Source organism: Dermacentor variabilis, chromosome 11 (assembly GCF_050947875.1).
Source record: "Dermacentor variabilis isolate Ectoservices chromosome 11, ASM5094787v1, whole genome shotgun sequence".
NCBI lineage: Eukaryota > Metazoa > Arthropoda > Arachnida > Ixodida > Ixodidae > Dermacentor > Dermacentor variabilis.
Window position 1 is genome coordinate 123,464,118 of NC_134578.1, and position 22,564 is coordinate 123,486,681.

Genomic DNA, 22,564 nt, shown 5'->3' on the forward strand with positions numbered 1-22,564 from the left:
GGCTAGCGAAGATATGCAGCTTTGCACCTCGCATTAGGTGTCGGACTTTATATTCTTCGGGCATTGAAGCATCTGTACGCCTGAAGAGCCTAGTCATGTATTCATTGCACATAGAGACGCTCTAATTAGGAGCTTGAATTTTTGCCTGGATGGCTAACTTTGCTCTTTCCTTTCTGTCTGCGCTTCTGCGTGTGTGGCGACTAACTACCGACGAAATTCGTCTCACGGCGTCAATGCGGCCTTGTGATTCTCAAAGCATGTCTTTGCAGAATCCCCGAGAGAGAAGTACAGCTTGCGCTCTTGGACCAACCGCTGAATGCGCCGACCCTTTCAAAGTGGTCAAACCAGTCTTCGACGTCTTCAAGAGTACCTCCGTAGAACACATTAAGTGTCTGCAGCAGACGAAAACGGATATGCGCCGGCACTGCAATCGCATCAGTAGACGGTTGATTCATCGTGCTGGTAGGATCAGGTAGCAGACCGTGCTGTGGTTGGAGCCGCTCAAGACGACGGCTGCCACGTACATGCACAGGGCTGAGCTATGTCGGGCTACTCACAGGCGTCGAGTCAGGAGTACGCTGCGTCTCGGGCAATCGTATTATTTACCCAACACCTCCACAAGAAAAAAATGTCCCAAGTTAACAAGCGAGGCCTTTGAAAAACGGTGTTCCTTAAATAATGGTTGTCACACGTGCCACTATACATTTCGTCGTTCTGGTTCTAGTTGCCGGCGGCCGCCGGTGCCAACCCATCTCGCATCAATACATGGAAGGGTCTTGACTCCGTTGTGTGATATTTGGACGACGCATTGTTTGCTGAAGCCTGATTCGACGGGCGTTTGCAGAAAATAGAGGGCGCGTCTCTGATAGCACAACAGAACGACGCCAGATGACTGAAGGCCAGAACGCGTAATTGTAAATATACTCGGTTATTATTTTTCTGTAACGTCTACATGTCTGCGAGGACCTAAGAGATGATGAGTAAATGCGCACGTTGTAGTAGCGTAACATTTAACGGAAAACAGGCATGCACATTACAACCGCGCATACACGTTGAACGTATACCTTGCAAAAGTGACCTTGTGTTCAGCGCACATACCGAGCGAGCTTTGAACGTTGCTATTGATGTCTTTACACACGCATAAAGAAAGCGAGGCAAGATGAATACACATGGGCACAGCGTGGAAGCTGACGGACGACAATTTTCAAAAAGAATTGTCAGAGATATTAACGTGTGAAGGACAACTACAGCGGACGCTTTGAAAAAATCAAGTTATACGGTAGTTTCGCAAACTGTTATGAAAATTGGTAGGAATGTAAGTTATAATCATGTAATTGATTAGATTTAAAAAATCGATCAAATGCTTTCGTGGTAAGTGGCAGCTGCGATGAATTAAATTGTATCGAAATAATTATGTTTGCAGTCACCCTATATTTTGCCGTAAAATTTATAAGTCGGCCAACAGCCGTGCAACAATATGGTAGAAGGCAGAATTTGATCTGTGCTTTATTGAATGGCTGACGCGCCGAAACGACTGAAAATTCCCCTCTCAAGTTTGTTACGTGACAAGCTTATGGGGCAGTTGAAAAGACGACAGCGCAAAAGACTAATATACGGACGGAGAAAGGAAGAGAAAGACGAGCGCTGAACTTCCAACGACATGATTGTGAATCTTTGACGAAAATATATACGTGCTGTCCGAGCCAGGGGGTTAACATCTGCGCATGCGTAAATATGCCAGCTGTTTGTCTGCAAGTGTGATGGAAGCCATGCTGATACGTCCCTCCCCAAGTCTAGAGACCCGTTCAGATTTTTCAATTTGCCGTGTCACACGCGTTTTACTTTTCTTGATAAGGGAAATGTTTTCAAGGTTAGGCAAACAGTCCTTGCAAGTCAGGCAACGACTTACCAGTAAACCCCCAAATCTTTCCCTTCCGAGTGTGCCCCCCACGCGGCGTTCTGGTGCTCGCAGCACAGTTAAGCAGTGGGCGCAACAGTGCCCTTCGTTCTAGAGCTTGTCTGGCGCGATGCGACACTTCCTTCGTCTGAATTCTGTCCGGGCGTTTTCTTTTCCGAGTTCGTCGTCTCGATACCTTCGACTTTTCCCCAGTACTTGCAGCTAGATCTGCACCCGACCCAATGTCAGTTTGCTCACATACTTAATATACTGATGGTTGATCAGGTTGCGAACTTCCGCCGCTATTCTCCATTTCGTTCTATATTTGTTGCGTTACGGCAGTTTCTTGTTGAACTTCTTGAAGTTGCGGTTGGTCGACATGTCGTCACTGTTCTCCGTCCGTCCTATCGACCGTGATCAATCGTCCACCTCTGGCGGCAGTCACTCTTCCAGACAGCCATCTCTGTCCGGTGCGGTTACAGTGTTGCGACCAGACGTATCTTCCGGTAGGAGACAACAGCGTAGATGTTGACGAGTCCGGAATCCTGACTGGAGCAATTCTGGCCTCTTGATCTGGGAAGCAAATACTTAGTCTGGTCCATGGATGGGTGTCCACTAACCTCGCTGTAGGCGATTTGCCTTTCTTCGTCGGTGTTATTCTGTACCGAAGCAACAATTAAGCGAGTCGGCATCGCAGTGACCCTTTCTTTAGTGCTCCTTTGACAGTGCGCACCCCGCGCTTTGATACACCGTTCGACAGCGCATAATAAGGTGGAGTTGTTATGTGGCACACATCGCTATCGCGGAAGATTTTATTTATTTATTTATTTATTACAAATATCTACAACGCCCTAGTTGGGCACTATCGCAGGGAGGTTCATTACAAACGTAAAGGTCAACTTCGCGAACAACGGCATCATATAATCTGTGGTATTAAAAATACAATCATTGTAATTAGTAAAGAAAGAGAACACATCCAATACTAGCAACAATCGATTATAAAATTTGTTACGCAATGCATAAAACGGCAAACTGGAAATATTGTCTAAAACAGATGCATGTAAATTTCTGTATGGTAGATGAAAAATTGGGTGCAGACACTACCTCATCCGGGAGCAAATTCCACTCTGCAATTGTTCGCGGAAAGAATGAAAACTTAAATACATTAATGCGACTTTGGAAGGCCCTTATTTTCTTGTAATTGTCGCGTCTTTTAGACTGATAATTAGGTGGTTTTAAATATATGTTCTTATCGATTCCTGTGTTACCGCTGTTAATGTTGCGTAAAAGCTTTAACCTGGTTATTTTTCTGCGCGTGGATCTTTGTCACCACGCTGGCGAATTCAAGATTCAAAATTCATTTATTTCTCCCAGAGAAAAAGACCGGGGACGAAAAGCTGCCTTGGAGCAGCTTGACGGGGTCCGGGGCCCATTTGCAAAATGGTAGCAGTGAAGGGAAAAAAAGTACAATTTCACATACATGTAGTAATTGAGATCCATTATCGGACGCGACTTTGTGAGGCAGGCCAAAACGGATGAAACTGCTCCCGAGCACTTCCACTGTGGAGCCGTCGCAGTTTTGAGCGGCACCGCCTCAATCATTTCGTCCCTGCATCCACCAAGGCAAGGATCATATGTTCTTTCGCCGGACCAGCAAAGAACGTGCCGCGGAGACGAGTGCTTGTCCGTTTCCGGAGAACTTGAAGCAACCTGAACGGCTGGAGGTCGCCACACATTGCACACATTACGGCCACATTAGTGCCAGCCTGTCCATAATACGATCCAACCCAGGATACTAAAAGACTGTGTGAGCGTGGCTCTTCATTGCCGCCATGCCCGGATGGGTTTCGTGTAATCACACAGCATGAATGAACGCGCCTTCTCGGTTAAAATAACGAGGTGCCCCAAATAAACTAATCCGTCACTCACTGGGAGTTCATACCTACAAATATAAAAATGTTGCAAACACTGGTGTTGAGGATTGGGTGAGTTGGTATTGCATTCTAAAACTGGTACAGCGCAACATAGAAAGGAAGAAACAAGCCGAGCTGGCCAGATGAAAGGACAGAACTGTCCATCTATTCTTTCATCTGGCCGGCTCGGCTTGTCTCGTGCTTTCTATGTTGCGCTATAGTGGTTTTATATTGCAAACACTGCTGATCTGCACTCAATTCTCTTGGCCAGCCATGGAGGGTCCACGTGTTTGCCTGACGAAGCCGTCGTTGTTCGGTAGTGCTGGCTGCTAGCTTCGGGGGACAGAGAGGAAACTCGTTCAATGCTTGTGCGTGCCGCACATATTCGCCGGACGTATTTTCTTCTGCGCCTTCTAGATTAGGCAAAGGTAAGCGGCTCAAGTAGGGTTTAGCTGTCCTTTCCGCTACTCTCATTCATATTGATAGGGGGACAAGAGTAACGCGTAGCGTTGGAGCCTTGCTGCGGTCATTTACAGAATGGGCTTATCGTGGTGAAAAAGCCCGGTCAAGGAGTTCTGATCGGTTACCACTGTGAAACGGTTGCCTAAACGATAATGACGAATCTTGGTCCCACCAAAAACTAAGGCAAGCCCATCCTTCTCCAACTGTATCTTCTCTTATGTCGTCAATTTTCTCGACCGCAAATCTATCGAGTAATCCTTACCGTTGATGCGATGAGAGAGCACAGCACCCAAACCGTACAGCGATGCGTCACATTCAAGCCTGAGTGGCCTTCGCAGGTCATTGTGAATGTGAAAGTTCACCTTTTTCATAGCATTCATTGCATCTTGGAATGCGCTTTAGTGCGCCTGTTCCCATTTCCAGGTGACTCATTTCGTCAACAAGGCACACAGTGGTGCTAGCATAGTAGAGAAGTTGGGCAAGTATTCAGCTCGTGGACATTGAAAGTTGGCAGAGCGATGTGTACGTATCAGAAGGGCTCAATAACGTTACAATGCCAGGCAGAAGTTACTATATGTAAATAGATACATGCTCCCGGCAACTATAATTCGGATACGTACCGTGTTGTGGCTCGGAGTAGCGATTAGGCCAGCAGTCCTCCAGGCACAGATGGGTAGGTGTGGGAGTAGGAGCGAAAGAAAAAAAAACGTTTATTTCACAGTATTCACATTGGCGCCAGGTATAGAAGTCCATTCCATGCAGGAGATCTTTAAATGTCTAAGCTCACATGTATGAGCGCACATCACGACACACATGTCACCAGACGTCAGGACACCTCACTGCACCAAAGATGTCCGCATTTGAAGCAGTTAATATTTCTAGGTGACCAGAATGCGCAATCTTGTAACTTTGTCTCGCCCAGTCACAATCGTGGAATCGTTCGCAAAAGCTTACCCATGAAGTGGCACGGTGCCGATGGACTCCGCCTCAAATGTTACGCGATCGCCCCCGCAAACGAGGTAACCACATGGCAATCTGGGAACCTGACTTCGAGGTCGGTCCCACAGAAGACCTTTGGCCCCTTGCGCCAATTAGTGGGCTGTGCGTGCTGGTCAGCTTGAAGCGATATGGGAAGTCTGGCCTTCACGGTGGTTACCACGTCTACAGAATCCGGTGTTGGTCGTCACCTTGAAGGGACATTTTTTTTGTTGACCCTTCACCAGTCCGCGGCAGGGCTGCGTCAAGGGCAGGGTAGGGAACAGATGAAGGGGGCTGCCTTGTGGGAAGCACCTAAGGAACGTCTTTGCCGTTTTGAGTCGTAACTGACGAAACATCTCGATAACCTTATGCTGCCACGCATATTTTTTTTTATTAAACACCTATAAATCTATGTTACCCGGCCGCTCTGATTCGGCAGTGCCAGAGCGATTCGCGGGCAGCCATTTTCTTTTCCTTTCGAAACGGGGCAGTCTCCGGATGTATAAAAAAATTCACTTTTGTTGGGCATATTCATGCATCTTTAACGCGGAGAAGTAACTTGACGGGATGACTTTTCGTGGTTTTGGGACGCCTTGTGACAGATAGGCAAAATGGGCGCCGCCCAAAAAGTTTTGAGAAATAGCAATTAGTCAAACGGCGCCTTTCTCTCTAGTGGCGAAAAAAGCGTCGGACATTAATTATTCTTTCCTTTCCTTGGGTCTAATCAGGCATAATCAATGTGCACATACTGCATCTGATGGTTGTTTTCGAGGTTTGCGTGACGTCGCGTGACACACAGGCCCAGTGGGTGTGGCGCGAAAGGTTTTCGACCAATTGTCGCGGGTTCATTGTAGAATTGGAATAGAAAAGTTTGGAGTAACCTTATTCTATAGCGCTCTTGGGTTAGAAACAGTTTTAAACAGATTTGCGTTACAACGCCCCGGTTGGGCAAAAGGGATTCGTTTGAAAAAAGAGAAAGTGAGGTAATTGCAAGTCACGAGGGAAGTAGTAGGCAAGCAACTCCCCAGGGAGACCAATCACTATTCTGGTGAAGGAGTGTCTTGCTGAAGATCACTACGCCTTCCATATTTATTTTAACGTCGACTGGCATAGCCCGACTGGCTCTTCGGGATTGTTGAATATTTTGGCCGCTTTCAGGTGCCACTACATCCTGAAGAAAGTGTTCTGCGATACGTTAAGACACATCAAAACGCGTGTGTGAATTCGAGAGCAAATTGGGGTAAACGATCTTCTGCTAAATAAATGAAACAAATAAAGCTGGGAAGGCCATACGCGTAGGGTAGATGACTGGCAGCGTGGTAGACTTACAGAATAGGGGCTCGCGGAACGGCAGCGTCACCATCAAAGCAAGAGAACTAGGTGCTATGATGAACTTAGAAAATTTTCATGCATAGCTTCAATCAGCTAGCGCAAGGTAGGGGTAATTGGAGATCGCTGGGAGAGGTCTTCGACCTGCTGTGGAAATGAAGAATAGGCGGATAAGAAATGCCATGTGTACGTGTGAGGCACTTATTTTATGCCACTATAACAATCGAAAATACCTGAATATGTCTGTTGTGGCCCAGGTAACGTTTCATCATGGTGGACAACTTTGACCATGGGGTAGGTGCCCAGTCGGCGACAATCAAATCAGAACACCCGCATTATAGCAAGAATATTGAAAAGACGTTTGGTACATTTAGGTAGTGCTCCGGCACATTGTTAGTGACTACAAGCGGCGCTGCAACCTTAACGTTTCGTGTGCGTTTGGATTGGAAAATATTCTTTATTTCTCCACGAAATTTCTGACTTCAGGTGAAGGCTACAATCTTCACAATGACGACGTAACCGCAACCACGGCTTCTGTTAGCTTTTAGATATGTTAAATGCTAACTAGTGCTAACTTCCACAAACCGAAACTTTGCTGGCTTTTCAGGCCTACTGGTGAATTGTGTAACAAAACCGATTTCGCCGTGATGGTTCTCCACGCGGTATCTTTGCAGCACCTGCAGAAGACAAGAAAACTTGTAATAGCTTTCACCGAAGCATACACAATGCGCTTTCAGTAGTTTGTTTTTAGCCATTCAGAATATTATCGGATCATAAACACGCAAAATCGCCTACTAAGTGCACTTTCTGTAAATATAAGAACGCAGCGTGCATCTGTAAGCAAATATTAAGTAAAGACTAAGGTAGTTTCTTCATAGTAAAGTCTTTAGATAAACTAAGCAGTTTCTCAAAAGCAAAATTTTAGGCTGGTAGAGAAGGCCAGAATGACGATGCTCAAATTATGTATTTTTTTAGTAGGCACCATAATCCACACAGAAAAAGCGCTTTACCTTCCGCAAAGATAACAACCGACCCAGCAACAGCCAGGAGCAGCCAAATGCACCTTCCGCTTGACAAAACGACAAAAAGCAAAACACAGCCACACAAACACTTCTCTACTAAAAGGAACACCTGTAAAGATGTCGCGTAACCACTGGATAGTGGTACTTAATTTCTTACGATTCCCCAAAATCTACACGGACTTTCAGATCACGTCGCACAAGTTTATAAGGTAAACTAGCCGCACAGTCTAAGCAAGATTGACTCATAAGCGATAACTGTGAGCTTTGATTGTTCTCTCTTTGGGTAAACTGGCAATATTTACGCGATCAAGCGGTCGTAGTATCGATAGGAGGGTTCACTGCTTGACAAGGGATTTTATGCGAGTTGATTGGTTCAATCTCCTCGAAGCACTTAAGACCATTTATTGGCCACGGGGTGGCTGACCAATTCTTTTTACTGCCTGCAATGCCTTTTCTTGAACATATTGCAATGCATTTTTTTCCTGTCCCAGTTCTCCCTAAAACGCCATCTTGCCTATAGAGTACTTGAAATAAAGAAAAATCAGTAAGTGAAATAAATCAAAAACGCAGGCTTCAGGAATCATAGGAGGCCAACAAAGACACCAAGGACAACGTAGGGGAAACTACTTCTACTTACTAATTGAATTAAAGAAATGATAATTTAATGACCATATAAAGTGGATGAAAAAACAACTTGCCGCAGGTGGGGAACGATCCCATGTCTTCGCGTTAAGCGTGCAATGCTCTAACCAATAGAGCTGCCGCGGCGCTATTTCCTTATCTACTTGCTTGGGTATTTTTGCATTTACTACAAGAACTAGCCTTGGGAGTGTTAGCCAGCGCCACCACTGATATACCTTGGCGGCGTATATGGAACATCCTTTCTGCCACAGGCGTCACGAGTGCGTGATCTTCCTGGGTGAAGTCAACTGATCAATAAACCTACGCATGCTACCTGAAGGCATCAATGTTGCCCGATTTGACACCTTCGTTATGTAATGCACGAGAAAAAAAGTGAAAAGGGCATGGCACGCGTAATACGAAGACGTGGAATCGTTCCCCACCTGCGGCAAGTTGTTTCTTCATGCAGTTTTCGTTGCCATTAATTTATCATTTCTTTAATTCAGGTAGTAATTACAAGTAATTTCAACTATGTTGACCTTGGTGTCTTTGTTTGTTGGCTTCTTGTGATATGATTAATAAAATTCGGGCTCCTCGATTAACCCCCTTTTCTCTAGGCTTCAGGAATGTCACGGATATATACAGGGCCAAGAAACTTGACACTTTCACTACCTGTTTCTGATTTCTATAACGCAAAACGTTGCCGCATTTATAGCGCCTTTCTAAACACAAGAGTATACCTTAAAACGATTCCAATCTCCTTTTAATCCAATCTGCGGACATCAAATTTACGTAACCACTGACGCTAACGCTGGCCGGTAACCCAAATCATTTTCTGGAAAGCCCAATCAAACGTTCTCCGCTTCTAGGGAAGGTCACTTTTCTTTGTTTTCGAAGCCAATGGCATTGCTAAAATTGAGAGCTTTTCTTATCTATTTAGCTCTCAAGAAGTCAGCACATGCTGGAGTGGAGAGGCTGTTATTGGGGGCCCAGCCAGCGCAGTGAAAGGGCATAAGGGAATGAGGAAGGTGTGCCGGCGTCTTCGATTCATTCGCTTTCCCTTGCTTTGCTTGTGGTGGCTCGTCGAAAACCACAATGAGGTGGAACGGGAGGCTGAAGCTGCCACTTAAGCGGACCCTTAGCAAAGAAGAGTTGGCAGAGCAATGTCAGATACCTGATAAAAGGGGTCGACAACGTTACATTGCCAAAAACAAATTTATATTGTAGGCAAATTACTCTATGCTCGCCGGCAGCTTCGAGTAGCCAGTGCCAGAGCGATGGAGGGCAGCCGCCTTCTATTCCTCGCCAAGCGGGACAGTCACCGGCTATCGTAAAAAAAAATTCATTTTTGTCGGCATAGTAAAGCATCACTCCGTCACAGGTTAGACTGACGGGATGAGTTTTCGTGATGTTAGCTAGGTGCCGTGAGAGACATTCGAAGTGGACCCAGCCCGAAAGCATTTCACCAATAGGAGAGGCTGATGACGAAAATGGCGTCGAATGATAAATGATTTTTTTTCTTCTGTTTGGGGAAATCCCGCATGATCACTCTGTAGATCATCATATTAGATATGGAGTAGGCGTGGTTGTCGCGACGTGACAGACGGGCGAAGTGGGCGTTGGTCGAAAAAAATTTTGACCAATTGTCGAGGTCTGATTGCAGAAGTGGAATAGAAGGACCTTGGAGTAGGTTTTCGTTATAGCGACCGTACTTTATGGGTATTTTACGACTGCGCGCCACGTAATGAGCGAGCGCGGCAATGACAGCAAGGAGCTTAACAGACCGAGCTTCAGGAGGAGGGCTTTCGAAATAAACAATGAGCGCTGAAGCGTAAACGAATTTATAGCCATATGTACGTTTCATTGCCTCGCGCAGCCTTACTCTCTAATCCTGTGAGTGGGTGCTTCTCATATATAAACACCCTTATTGTTGGAGAACATCGAAACAATACACCATTTCCATGGTCAGCTACTCATTGTCTATGCAAAACCACGCCCTTCCAGTGGCAATCAATATGAAAATAGCATGATCTCTAACCGACCATGTGTTCGCTTATAAGCCACTGTGAGTGACCCTCTGACTGGCTATTTACTACAGAAAGAGAACGAAATACTTTCTATGAACAAAAATTCATTTTGCGCGAACACAGAGAACGTAAATTGCCATTTTCTAACGCTGAAACTATGTTAACAGCAAAAAAAATTTAAAGTAAACGTTGCATCAGAATTTTTTTTTCTGAATCTCTGCATCACGGTACTGCAGTGCACTTCATGATTAAGAAGTACCGAATCCAAATTAATATCGATACAATCGATAGCGCCTATCAAAGAGGTCAGCGTGTGTCGCTTTCCACAAATAAGAAGCAATCTACAGACATCGGCGAACGCTATTGTGCGTTCTTTATATGTTTGTGACGTACCTCTAATTGTCCCGGAAGCATCATCACACGACCGAAATTTACGGATGTAATTTTACATTGACATGATCGGCAATACGAAAATTGGCTGAAGGCTTAGCTTGGTTAAGCCTGGAAGATTGCGAAAGCAATACCCTTGGCTGCGCCTTGGTTCGGCTGATGGTGTGGACATGGTTGCCCTTTGTTAAACTTACGGCTATACATCATCCGACACAGCGCAAGGCAGCGCGCCGACCACTGCGAGGAGCCGAGCTGTAGCCCCATTTATCCTCCTAGCGTGACGTCACACCAGCGAGCGCCCTCTCTCGGTAGCGCCGCAGCAGCGGCGCGCAAGGCTTCACCTCCACCATCGATGCCGCGAGCTGGGGCCCCGTCTCTCGGGCTGGCGTGACGTCACATGGTCACGTGACGCGCAGCTGTGTAAGGAGGCGCCACGACCACCGATAGGCCGAAAGTGCGAGCAGTATTGCTTTCGCCATAAAAAATAAACGCCCCTCATCTTTGCACCTTCCCCCAGTAGAAAGGAGTAACAAGACAGGAGACGTTCTTATAAGCTGTAGGACGGTCGTGGCTACTAAACAAAGCACCGTCGGCATCACTCCGCTTACAGAGGCGGCAGTCCGGCTACAGAGGCAACCCAAAGCTGAACACAATGTACATTTTGAAGCAAACAAACGCGGGACAATCGTTACACCAATGTAGCAATGCGTTGTGACCACGTTGTCACGCAGTATGCACACAAACAGGATTTGATTGCATTGAAATGAGTGTTCGAGCAATGAATAGTTGCCAGCGCAGATTTGTCAGTGCGAGCACAGCATGAGCAGACGACGCTGCGACGTTCGCAAACCACGCTTTAACGCGACAGCGTTAAAGGCCCCGTGTCGCAGAGATTCCGGTGTCCCTCGTTGACCATCGCATTGGAAAAAATCAGTACGAACCACGCATACCCAACCAGGCGGCCCTCCATGTAGCGTACAGAAAGATTCTGAAGTAATTGAATTTCTCAAGATAAAGTATGTCAGAAAAATCGTGAAATACGACTTACACACAGCATACATACAGACCTGATAGCATCGGATTGTAATTTGAATATACGAGAAGACATAATTGTCCTACGAGAAAACTCAAGACACAAACCCTTTTTCCAGCGTTTCGACCATTCATTGAGAGGTCGTGGCCTTCAATGTTTGCGCGCTGCGGGGTGCGCAAATCTCAATTGCCATAGACCGGCGCGCCCGATTATTTGCAACACCTCCAGATGGCGCCCGCCTCCACCGCATCAACGTAATCGGTGATGCGGTGATGCGCGTCATCGTAAGAGGCGATTGGAGGATTGGTGGACAAAAAATAGGGAAACGACAAAAAACGGAGACGTACAGAAGCACAGTTAGCAATAGGGGATCAGAAAATTTGGGCGTGGGAGTTCATAGTGTTTATTTTTTATATTTTTTTTATTCTTAGCTTAGGTAGGACATTAGGCAGTATACTAGCAAGTGCTTGTTGGCACAACCCACCGCCCAGTTCCAAAGGGGACGCTCATAACATCCATCCATCCATTCATCACGTTTTATGCGAAGCGCATTGAAACACTACTACAAAACAGTGAATTAGGGCTTGAGTTATCCTGCATGCGTAATTGAATAATGGTGCAACAGAAACTCCCTGGACTGATGTATAGCTGTCAAGTCTCAGCATTGATGTGGCGGCGCTTCAGAAATTTGTGTGAGGAGTGGGGGCGTGGGTGTGGTTATGGCGCTTAATTTCGGGGGGGGGGAAGCTGCTGGGCACCCCCCCCCCACTTGGCTACGTGCCTGCCTCGGGGTATACATACACGAAGTAATGACTCACTCAAACACCCACCAAGAAAATCTGAAAATAAAGGGGGAGCGGAATACTGCAGTAATGAGTATTGTGTCCCTACAGAGCATTGTAGGGACACAATAAGTATTAGGTAGTGCGTGGAATCTCGATTAGAGTAAAGATGCCAGCGCTAACATTCGCAAATGATGCTTAAAATCGGATATATTCTCTGGGTGGCAAGTTAACCAAAGATCCATAGGCCGGTTGGGTTTAAGTGCCCCCGGTAAATGCACAAATGAGGCACTGCAGGGTGACATGTGTTGGGCCTCTTTTGAAGTCAGCGAAACATACAGCAAAATTAGTTTTGACGAAAGACTTCGCAACATGGAGGAAAATAAATGGCCAGCTAAAGTGCACAAGTATCTGTACTTCAAATGCGTGGACACAGAATGCAAGAAGAGGTCCAGAAATTTGGCAAGCGAGCACAAGGTAGCTGAAACTATACGTAGGCAACCAGGAGTCATCAGAAAGAAAGGGAGAGAAACAGAGACAATTAATTGGATGCAAGGAACGGAAATAAAAGAAGGATCATGGAGATTGACAAGACCGAAAAGAAACAAATTATAAGGAAAAACCTGTACGATAACACAAAGGGCAGTGCCTTGCTATTTGAGGCTCGAGCCGGTTGCCTGAGGACAATAACATACCGGAGCAAATATTCGAAAATAGATGAGGCATGCGTATGCTGCGGTGAAAATCCGCAAACCACACAGCACATCCTCATGGAATGCGAAGAGATTCACCCAGTGAGAATTGTTGGAAACTTATACCTTCTTGAAACGCTTGGCTGGCTTTAGAGTGGACGAATGCGACAACCGGTCAACAGTTGAGATGACCAAGAGGCGTTTAGAGTATTGGTCCAAAAAAGCAGGCAGGAGATTGATACGAGAGTGTCATGGCTGTCATGGCTAGCGGTACAAAGTAGATTTTGAAGGAAAAAAAGAGACAAGAGATATATACAAGGATGCTAGACAAAAAGCATCTATAGCACACCTGGTTAAATCAAGCAGGCTAGGTGACTATTTTCCACTACCCGGTTTCGGGGGGTAAGAATCATAATAATCAAGTAAGCAAGAGGCCGCGTTTCTACGAGAACGCTGACCTTCGTGCATAGCATTCACCGCCAGTGTTTCCCGGTAAACATGACGGTAACATAAGGTGCGGTTGCCGGGAATCGTGAGAAGCAGTCAGGGATCTTAAATGCTATTGCATTCCGCTCGCAAAGGTGAAGCTTAAGCGTCCTCCAAATTTTGTATCACTCGAGTCCTGTAGGTGCAGTACTGTGGCGCCACATATATGATAGCAACAGGTGGGAGCACTGCTTGAGACTGCAGATTTAAGGACACTCTTCTCCATCAGTCAGCAAAAGAAGTGAAGAGAGCGTATCAACAGTGTGGCCATAACGGGGGGCGCTAATGGGGGGATGGGGGGACATGCAGTGATCGGCAGTCGTGAGTGTTGTCGGTGATGCAGGGCTTGCTTTTCTGTTAATAAACTCACTACGCTTCGTCTACTGCCGGAAACAAACTCACAAGTCTCATGCAACTCTTGTGCGGCATGCACTGTTAGCCGATTGTGACCTGTTCATACAGGAACAGGCATTTTTCTCTTATAATCACAGAAAAATAATTTTGCCGCTACCGCTGCTCTCCGCTTATTAAAATTTCGCGGAAAGGTGGAGTCTGATGTTCCGGATTATTCACTATTAAAGTTGGAACAGTTACTTGCCTAGATCTTAAGCAAAAGAATTATGGGTAAAGCTGTTGCCAAGCCAGTGTTACAATAGCCTTGTTTTATTTATTTATTTATTTATTCACACTGCCTCACATGCCCATTGAAGGGCATTGAGTAAGGGGGCAACAGTAATTATATAATAAAAATGGCATTGTGCAACATCGTTATACAATATTAACACGCAACGAATTCAGGTTGTCACGGAATGTTTGACAATTGGAGGTGGATGCAGTGCGATTCCGGAGACAGTTCTAATGTGCAATAGCTCAAGGTAATGGTGATGAGTTCAATGGTTGCGTTTGACCATAAATGCGCATGAAACAAAGTACGTTGTGAATGCGTCGAGGTGTGCGCACAGGAGCATGTAGCGGCAAGCAGTTAAAGTTATTACTACAAATGTACCTGTGAAACATGCATAAAAGAGCATAAAACAATTAGCACCTATTGGCAGCTGCAAACGCCATTAGGTGCGCGTTGCCGCATGTTTAACCCCCTTCTCTGGAACGCGCGATAACTATGCCAGAACGACTCTTTGCCGCATCGGGCCACAGTCGGGGAAAGAAGTTTATTCTAGAGCCGTCTTGGCAAGGATTTGCTTTCACCGTAAACAAAGGCAACATCGATTTTTTTTCTTAGAAACAAAGTAACTGTGTATATCGTTACATTAAATCATCCGAAACACAAAACCCGACTTTTCCGCAGAATTTCATGAACAGGCGAGCAAAAGGAGCAACATCATTTTCGGCTATTTTTGGAGGAAAAACGCGATAAATGTAACACCCCATTCCTATCTAAACGCCTTGAAAGTCACATGCACCTATTTTGAGGACACGGTTCCCGATGTTGGAGCCACGTGCCTTTAAGGTAACCTTTCCGCGCGTTTTGTGTATTTACGCTTGCCGCCACGTCCATTTTGTGGGAGCGGCCGTCTGTCGAATTTACATAGTATGTAACAAGCAGTTCACTGGTGATTTATTGAAAACAGAAAGAAAGAAAAAAGACGCATCTTCCCAAGGTAAAGAAGCGATTTTGTTGGCCACACAAAATTCATAGTCGGTGCCACGAAAAGTATATTTTAGGAGGACCACAAAGTTATTTATTTCTTCTTACCATCTTTGTAAAGCATATTGTTATTTCAAAATTGAAGCCAAACGCTATGCGAACTGAGCCATCTGGCAGAAATGCTGTCAGCGGCACCAGCTTCGCAGAAAAAGGTTGACAGTCACTTTAGCTTACACTAAAGACGATGAAGGCGAAAGACTGCGCGCTGACTAGAACTTAAAATCACCTCTAATTTTTGTTCGAATGCGTTACTTCCTATTTATTTCTCCCACCAGTGGTCCTGGGTTCAAGCGCCTTAATTAGCTCTAATGTCATTAAGTGTACATTAATTATGTTTGCCCAAGGTCGCGGGTTCGACTCCCGCCAACTGCAAGCTTGGCAATGGGTTGCTAAATGTGATAGATCAGCGTTCTTTAATCTGTAGGAATGTTCTTGCAACCTTTGCAGTTGCAACCTTACCTTGCAATCTTGCAGTTGCAAGCCCATTTTTGAACGCACGCGCCGAATCTGGACAAGTGAAAGTGAAAACGCCCGCCTCATTTCTGAGGCCGACAAAATAAATAAATTTGGTAGCACCAGAGTAGCACCATCTTAGCGATCGCTGCGATTTTCCGTCGAAATTGAACGAAAAACCCTTTCGCCGGTTTGTTTTGCGAAATGGCGTCTCGCTCAACAAGTGCAATACGCGGAAACGTGGATTGCCGAATTCGGTACGTATGCAAAGGGAAAATGAAAAACTTCTACCGCAGATTCCATTCTCCCATTTCGATGCGTTCGTTGACACGCTACGCCGCAAAAGAAGTGCATTTTCACGTTTGCTTCACACACCTTTGCGAGTTAAAGGGAAGGTGAAAAGTTTTCCAGAAAAAGTGAGTGAAGAGCAGTACGCCGTGGTTTTCAACCCTCTGAATTCGAATATCGCATCGAAATTGAACGAAAGAAAGCGCAAACATATCTTATTTCGACGAAAATTGCAGCAGCAGACACGCCCAGCTCGCGCGCCTCGTTTCCGCCTGTGATTGGTCGGGTGCCTCGTGACGTCAACAATGGTGTTTGTCCGGACCGACTGCTGCCGCTACACACGAAGCACGGCGCAAGGTAGTTTGGTGGCATTTTGCTGAGACGGTCATGGAAAATTTCGAGAGCTTGCGTTTCTCTGAGGTTCGGCGTTAAGTCCAAACTCCACGAGAGCGATTTTGCGCGCGACGGTGATGGGCGACGGCTTCGAGCGACAAAACGGGCCGACGCTTGAACAAATCGCTCGGTGTTGTCGCTCGATCGCTCGTTTCTAGAAATCTAGAACTAGTCGCTCGTCGCCCGGAAATGCTATGAGCGACTAGCCAATAGTGCGACGCCGAAACTGGATGTACATAACTCAAATACTACTGTTTGTCGCACGGAACGAGCAAACTATTGAATTTTACACGTGCAAGAATAAGAACCCAGTGCAAGACCTTCAGAAATATTTTATGCTGCTTCTTCAGTAAAATACATCAACTTAAATTGATAAAGCATGCGTCACGCTAGTTTCGGCGCGTATATTGCTGCCCTCATACCGGGAAGTCGTCGCTCAAAGCCGTCGCTCGCGTGGAGTTCGGCTTGCAGACGACGAGTGAACGCGACAGCCATCGCCTCGCTTGTAGCGCTGTGGCTGTCGCGTGCAAGATCACTTGTAAGGGGTTTATACTTGTACATAGTAAACGTACGTACATACTTGTACATACTACATGTTCGAGCCGATTGCGAAGAGCCGGCCTCTCCAAGAAGCAAAAAATGCTGGTGCAATCACTGCTTTCCACGCGAATGAAAGCGAAGTGTTAGCATCTGCTTGTATTGGCAATGTTCTTCGGTGAGTATGTTTTTTGCTAAGCTGCATTCAGGGTTCCAGTGAGTACGTTTCCGGGCAAACAACTGTAGTGTTATGTTCCTGCATGCCTCCTCGTAGAGCGTAAGCGGTGATGCGATCTTCAGCATTTGTGCGCTGCCCCAAAGCTGTCGGCAATCTACACAGACGGTTTAAACGCAGGAAAAGCTTACCGGCTGTTGTAGCACGTGTAGTATAGAACTTTCATCAGCGCGCCATCCGCACGCTACTCGTAACCGGCGAATTGCGTCGGCTACGTGAGATGGTCGGTTTCTTATGTGTGCGAGAGAAGGGGGAGCGCGGCGTCTTGGCGTGAGCAGGCTTTCCAACACATGCAAACTTTACGCTTGCACTGCGTTATGGTAGCTGCATGCAGGCTGTTTCACAACACACGTGCGAATAGAAAATTCACGGCGCTTGGCGATGAAACCTGCGTCAAGGGTGGGCGATAAACATGCACCTTCCGTTCAGCGTGCTAACTATTTTTTTTAGAACCCAAAGCACGCAGTATTGATAAACTCCGGTAGTAATCGTCACGGAAGTGGTTAGAGCACAACACTTGTTCTTGAGCGCTTGAAGTTGTTTCGCGGCTGCACAGAACGCCGACATGATCGGCCTACAAGTTCAGTTGATGCTGCGCACGTCAACTACCACTCCTATATACACACAAACAAAGGAATGTAGGGTCGAGCGAAGCAGATTAGGACGGCACGCACGCAGAAATAAGCCCGGTCAGACACGGTGGCGGAGACTGCGAAGGAGAGGAACACCAGTGTTGACGTCACTAAGCCGCGGTTTCCGGTCTCCGCTCGCATCGTCAGCGTCAGCAGCAGCTCGCGGCGCTCGACGGGGGACGGAGCTACAGCGCAATTTTAACCGACGATTGCGTCGCTCCTAAGTGAGAAATCCCCCCCAAAATTTTACCTTCATGGTTTATAAGGTCCCGCAACCGTATATGAGCGTCTTATTGAATTCGACAGACTCTTCAGCTTCCCTTTAATACTGCAAGGTGTTCGATTCCCACTAGGCGACATGGCCTTTTGGAGTCGTCACAATTTTCTTTTTTTGAATAGCTACAAAAATTAAGCGTACGGAGCAGCTTGCATAATTTCAACCTTGGCAAGGGCAAATCACAAGGCAGCCAAGTACCCGATGTTTCAACGTTGTGCTGAACACAGTACAGCTCAGTTGCATTTCTTGTCGGTTTTCAAGCGTGAATTTCCCGATGCACCTTAAAATGTTATCTCACCTCACTTACAAAATTTTAAACATCAAACACGTAGGCTCAAGCGGTCAGACGTCAGCACTCCTGATGCCAACAAGGAAAAAGCCAGCTTTATTGTTTTCTTCTTAATGAAGAAGAATCGTAATGAATTTTCTATGACAGCATTAAACGGAAGCTGACACACTTTCCGAAAAAAATTTGTTCTCTGCGGCATTATACAGTTTTGAGTCCCCTGAACACGAATATCTAGTTCAAAAAGGGCGGAAACAAACGCAAGCGGCTGTTTTTTCAAGAAAACGCGCTCCAGCGCCTCAGGGCATCGCGCGAACGCCGCCGATTGGTCGGGGCCGCTGTGAGGTCATTCGCGGCAGTCGCCGGTCGGCGCCGCCGTTTCAGAGCGTAGCACTCTGTTCTGTTCGGGCTTCATAGCTGAGTTGTAAGCATTATGAACGTTCTCGCTGTCTCGGACAGCTTGTATTTTCGCCGTACATGTTCGAACCGACAGCCGATACGGAAAACGATGGCGACAATGGCGGCAACGACGATGTTGAGTGTGCCAACAGCGACAGCGATGTGTGCACCTTCTCGCGCGTTGGAAATCTTAGCTGGTACGTATGTTTTTTTCCATGTAGCTGCACGTTCCAATGACGGGAGAAAAAATGCGCTAAAGTGTCACTGGGAAATTGCTGCTGGAAGAGTGCCGAAGCACTAACTTCTCATTAGATTGTAAACACGGGTGCGATTCCGCGATGTCAAGCACCTTGCCGCTGCTTGTCTAAAGTCCCGTGGTTTTTTAGTGTTGATACACGATCGCGAACGTAAGTGCCGCGTTTCAAAGCGCGCACATGCAGAGCTGCGAGGTACAGTCATGGAAGTTGCTTATCACACACATCCAGAGATGGCCAGAGGTATTATATGTGCAATATTCATACTATGGTGCAACGACTTTGCGATTGTGGCTCGATCAAGAATCGGTATGCCTGCTGCATGCTAGTGTTGACATAACGATATTAGGCAGTTGTAGCACCGCCTTGTGTTAAACACGATAGCTGCAACCGTACGTCGAATGTCACTAGGCAAGCCTATACTCCATTTCATACCTCAGGTGCAACGCTGCGGAAGCTACGCACGAAGTCCGGTCACCAGAATTTATTACTGCGCGCGTTTCCGTCTATGTTTCGCAGCGTGCCAGCGGCGTTTGCTCGCGCGAGCATGCATGTGAAGCTGCCGCGACGGGCTGCAATTAAAAAATGCCGAAAAGAAAATTGATTTAAAAGAACGTGTTAGCAGCCGTATAAGTACGGGGATTGTTTCTATGGATAAATTCTTTTTTTTTTCATTCGGAACTGAGCTTATATATGGAAAATTTTCTAAAAAATCGGGCAAGAAACACCGAACTTTTTAAGTGCGAACGCAGCCACTGCAAGAAGTATCTCAAGCCTCCACAGCGTTGCACCTGATGTATGAAACAGAGTATAGCAACGCTAGCAACAACGCGTTTCCGCATTTGTCGTAAGGCTATCCGGCTATAATTGAACTGGTCCGAGCACAGCACAGTTGATTTCGTCGGCACGAACTTATCTCTCCTCACCGCACGGACCCACTGCGCTGCAAGCTTCTTGTCCTTCGGTAACCTGTGAAACACCACATCGTCTCGCCCGCCTGTGTTCGCGCAGCCGAATGCTGCACAGAACGAGGGCATGTTGGGCGCCCTTGGCTGTAGGCACTCAGGCAGCACAGAAGGAAAGAACAGTTTACGAAAATCGCAAAGGAAAATAAACGTGAGCGGCGGCGGCGGCAGATCTCTCGTAGCGTCGTTCACTAAAGCGCAGGACGGAAAGAGGCATGTCAGCGCATGCCAGCACGCCGGTCCGGCAGCTCGGTCCCCGCGAATGACGTCACTCTCGCCGGTTCTTTCCTCTGGCAACCACTTCACCCGGCGCTCCAGGAAGCGATGGGGGCGTGTCCGCGGGGGTGATTAAAAAGCGATTTCCGCCCCTTATATTAACAAAACGAAGAAAAAAATTTCAGAACCGTATATTATTAGGCCTGTTCTTCCCAATCCCAGCAATTCATGGAAATTGAAAACCGTTTCAGCTTCCTTTTAACTCCGTGGTTTGAATAAACAGCGTCGTTACTTTGTTTTCTCATATTTCATGCATGTTAAGTGGCATTTATTCTCTGGAGAATTGTTTTTCCGGTACAGAAACCAATAAATAGTGAATATGTTGCGGACTTTGTATGCTTACTACATCTGCATTAACATTTGCTTTGAATGGTAATTAACTTTACAATTAGTAAATTAGGCAAATTATTCGCTTGCTATAGTGGCACAGTGACAACGTACCCTCCTGCACCGTCATGTAAATGTAGTGCAACAATGCGAAAAGCAAGCAAAGAGCCTTTTCTTGTGGAGATGAAACAGTAGAAGAGGACACGTTAAAGAAAAGTTAATCGAAATTGTGCAGTGAAGCCAGCCAATCGCATCCCTTCCTGTCAATCTTTGAATCTTTTAAGTACGAACGGTTCTTGCACGTTCACAGCTTATTGAGTGTGCAGAAACATCCATGCCTTACATGTTTCTAATACCAGTTTCTAGTAAGTTTGTAACAACCTATATAAGGGTGTAAACGCATATAACGATATCCGCTGTGATTACTACTCTTATAATTATTCAGATACCATGCTAATTTCAAGAACCTATGACCCTGGTATTTTAAAAGAAATTTCTGCATTTCAACTATACACACAATGGGGTTCATTCAATAAAGGACCAGAAAGTGCTTTTTGCAATGACAAACTTATTCGAAGTATTGTGTACATACAGACAACAAAAAACAAACCTGTAGACAACCAAATTGTTGTACAATTTATTCCCCTGCCACTGTGCCTATAGCATTGTGCTGCTAACACAAAACGAGGGGTAGAATTGCCATCCATGGCAGCCGCATTTCGGTAGGAGTCAGAGGAAAAACAAAGCTCGTGTGCTTAGATTCAATTCGCTGATATGGAAAGTGCTCGTGCGCTTAGCTCATCTGCTTAAATGCCGCTGATATGAAAAGTGTAAAGGCCATAATATGCACATGATGTGGACATATGTTTTAATTAAACTTTGTCATTCAAGAGCCTGATTTATATTTTTGTACAAATGCTACGGCCAGGGGAAAATCTTGATGACGCTATTCTTTGTTACAATGCATTGCGCAGGAGCAGCTGCCGCCGTGTAAATACGCTGAAATTATAGTCACAACTGAGAGCACATATAAAAAGAAGGATTTCTGCAAAATATACGCGGGCGAGTCAAATGAAAGTGAGCTAGTGCAAATATATGACAAACCGCGTACTTTATTTAAAAGTAGTTTCCATGACTATTTAGACATTTGTCCCACTGACTAATGATTCGCGTGATTCCTTGGATTACCACTTCAAACTCCTTAGGTTGCTACTTCAAAAAGTCTGTAACTGACTCCTTCACGTCATCGTCCGACACGAATATGGTTCCCTTGAGCTGTTCTTTTTTAATTACCCAACATGTGGAGGTGGCAAGGTGAGAGGTCTGGCCTGTATGGCAGATGTTGCAGCGTTTCCCACTTGAACTGTGCCAGTTTTGTGTTAGGCTCATCAGTGACGTGGGGACCGGCATTGTGGTCGAACAAGATGACCCCATTTGTCAATTTTCCATGTCGTTTGTTCTTTATTGCGGCACGCAGCCGATTCGGCGTTTCGCAATACTGGAAACTATTGATAGTATCTCGAGGTTTAGCAAATTCGATCAGTAATGGCCCCTGACGATCGAAAAATAGGTAAACAACACCTTTCCCGTGGAAATGATAGTCTTTGCTTTCTTTGGGGCGGTCGATTCGAATGTTTCCACAGTAAGCTTTGCCGTCGTACTTCAGGCTCTTAATAGTGTCACCATGATTCGCCCCCGGTCCCAACTGCAGACAAGAAGCCGCCACCCTCATTGTGATACCAGATCAGATGACTCAAGGTAGCGCCGAACCTCTCCGTCTCCTGGCGGTGGTTCAAAATCTTGGGCATTCATTGCACACACATGAGCAGATAACCGAATATTCGTGAATTATGTTGCGAACCGAACCATGGCTCATGTTCGCATGCTCTGCTTGTTCATCGACGCTTATCCTCCGTTCTTATATAATCACCTCATCAACATTTG

General features: G+C 46.1%; 1 protein-coding gene across 1 annotated transcript in view; it reads right to left on the reverse strand.

Moving 5' to 3' along the window:
• Nucleotides 1-7,011: 7,011 nt before the first annotated feature.
• Nucleotides 7,012-22,564, reverse strand: part of LOC142564191 (putative cytochrome P450 49a1) — a 151,289-nt gene continuing 135,736 nt past the window's right edge. The window contains exon 9 of the mRNA XM_075675094.1: nt 7,012-7,256. Within this exon, the coding sequence (XP_075531209.1) occupies nt 7,140-7,256 (117 nt within the window). The 3' untranslated portion in view covers nt 7,012-7,139. The remainder of the gene's footprint in view (nt 7,257-22,564) is intronic.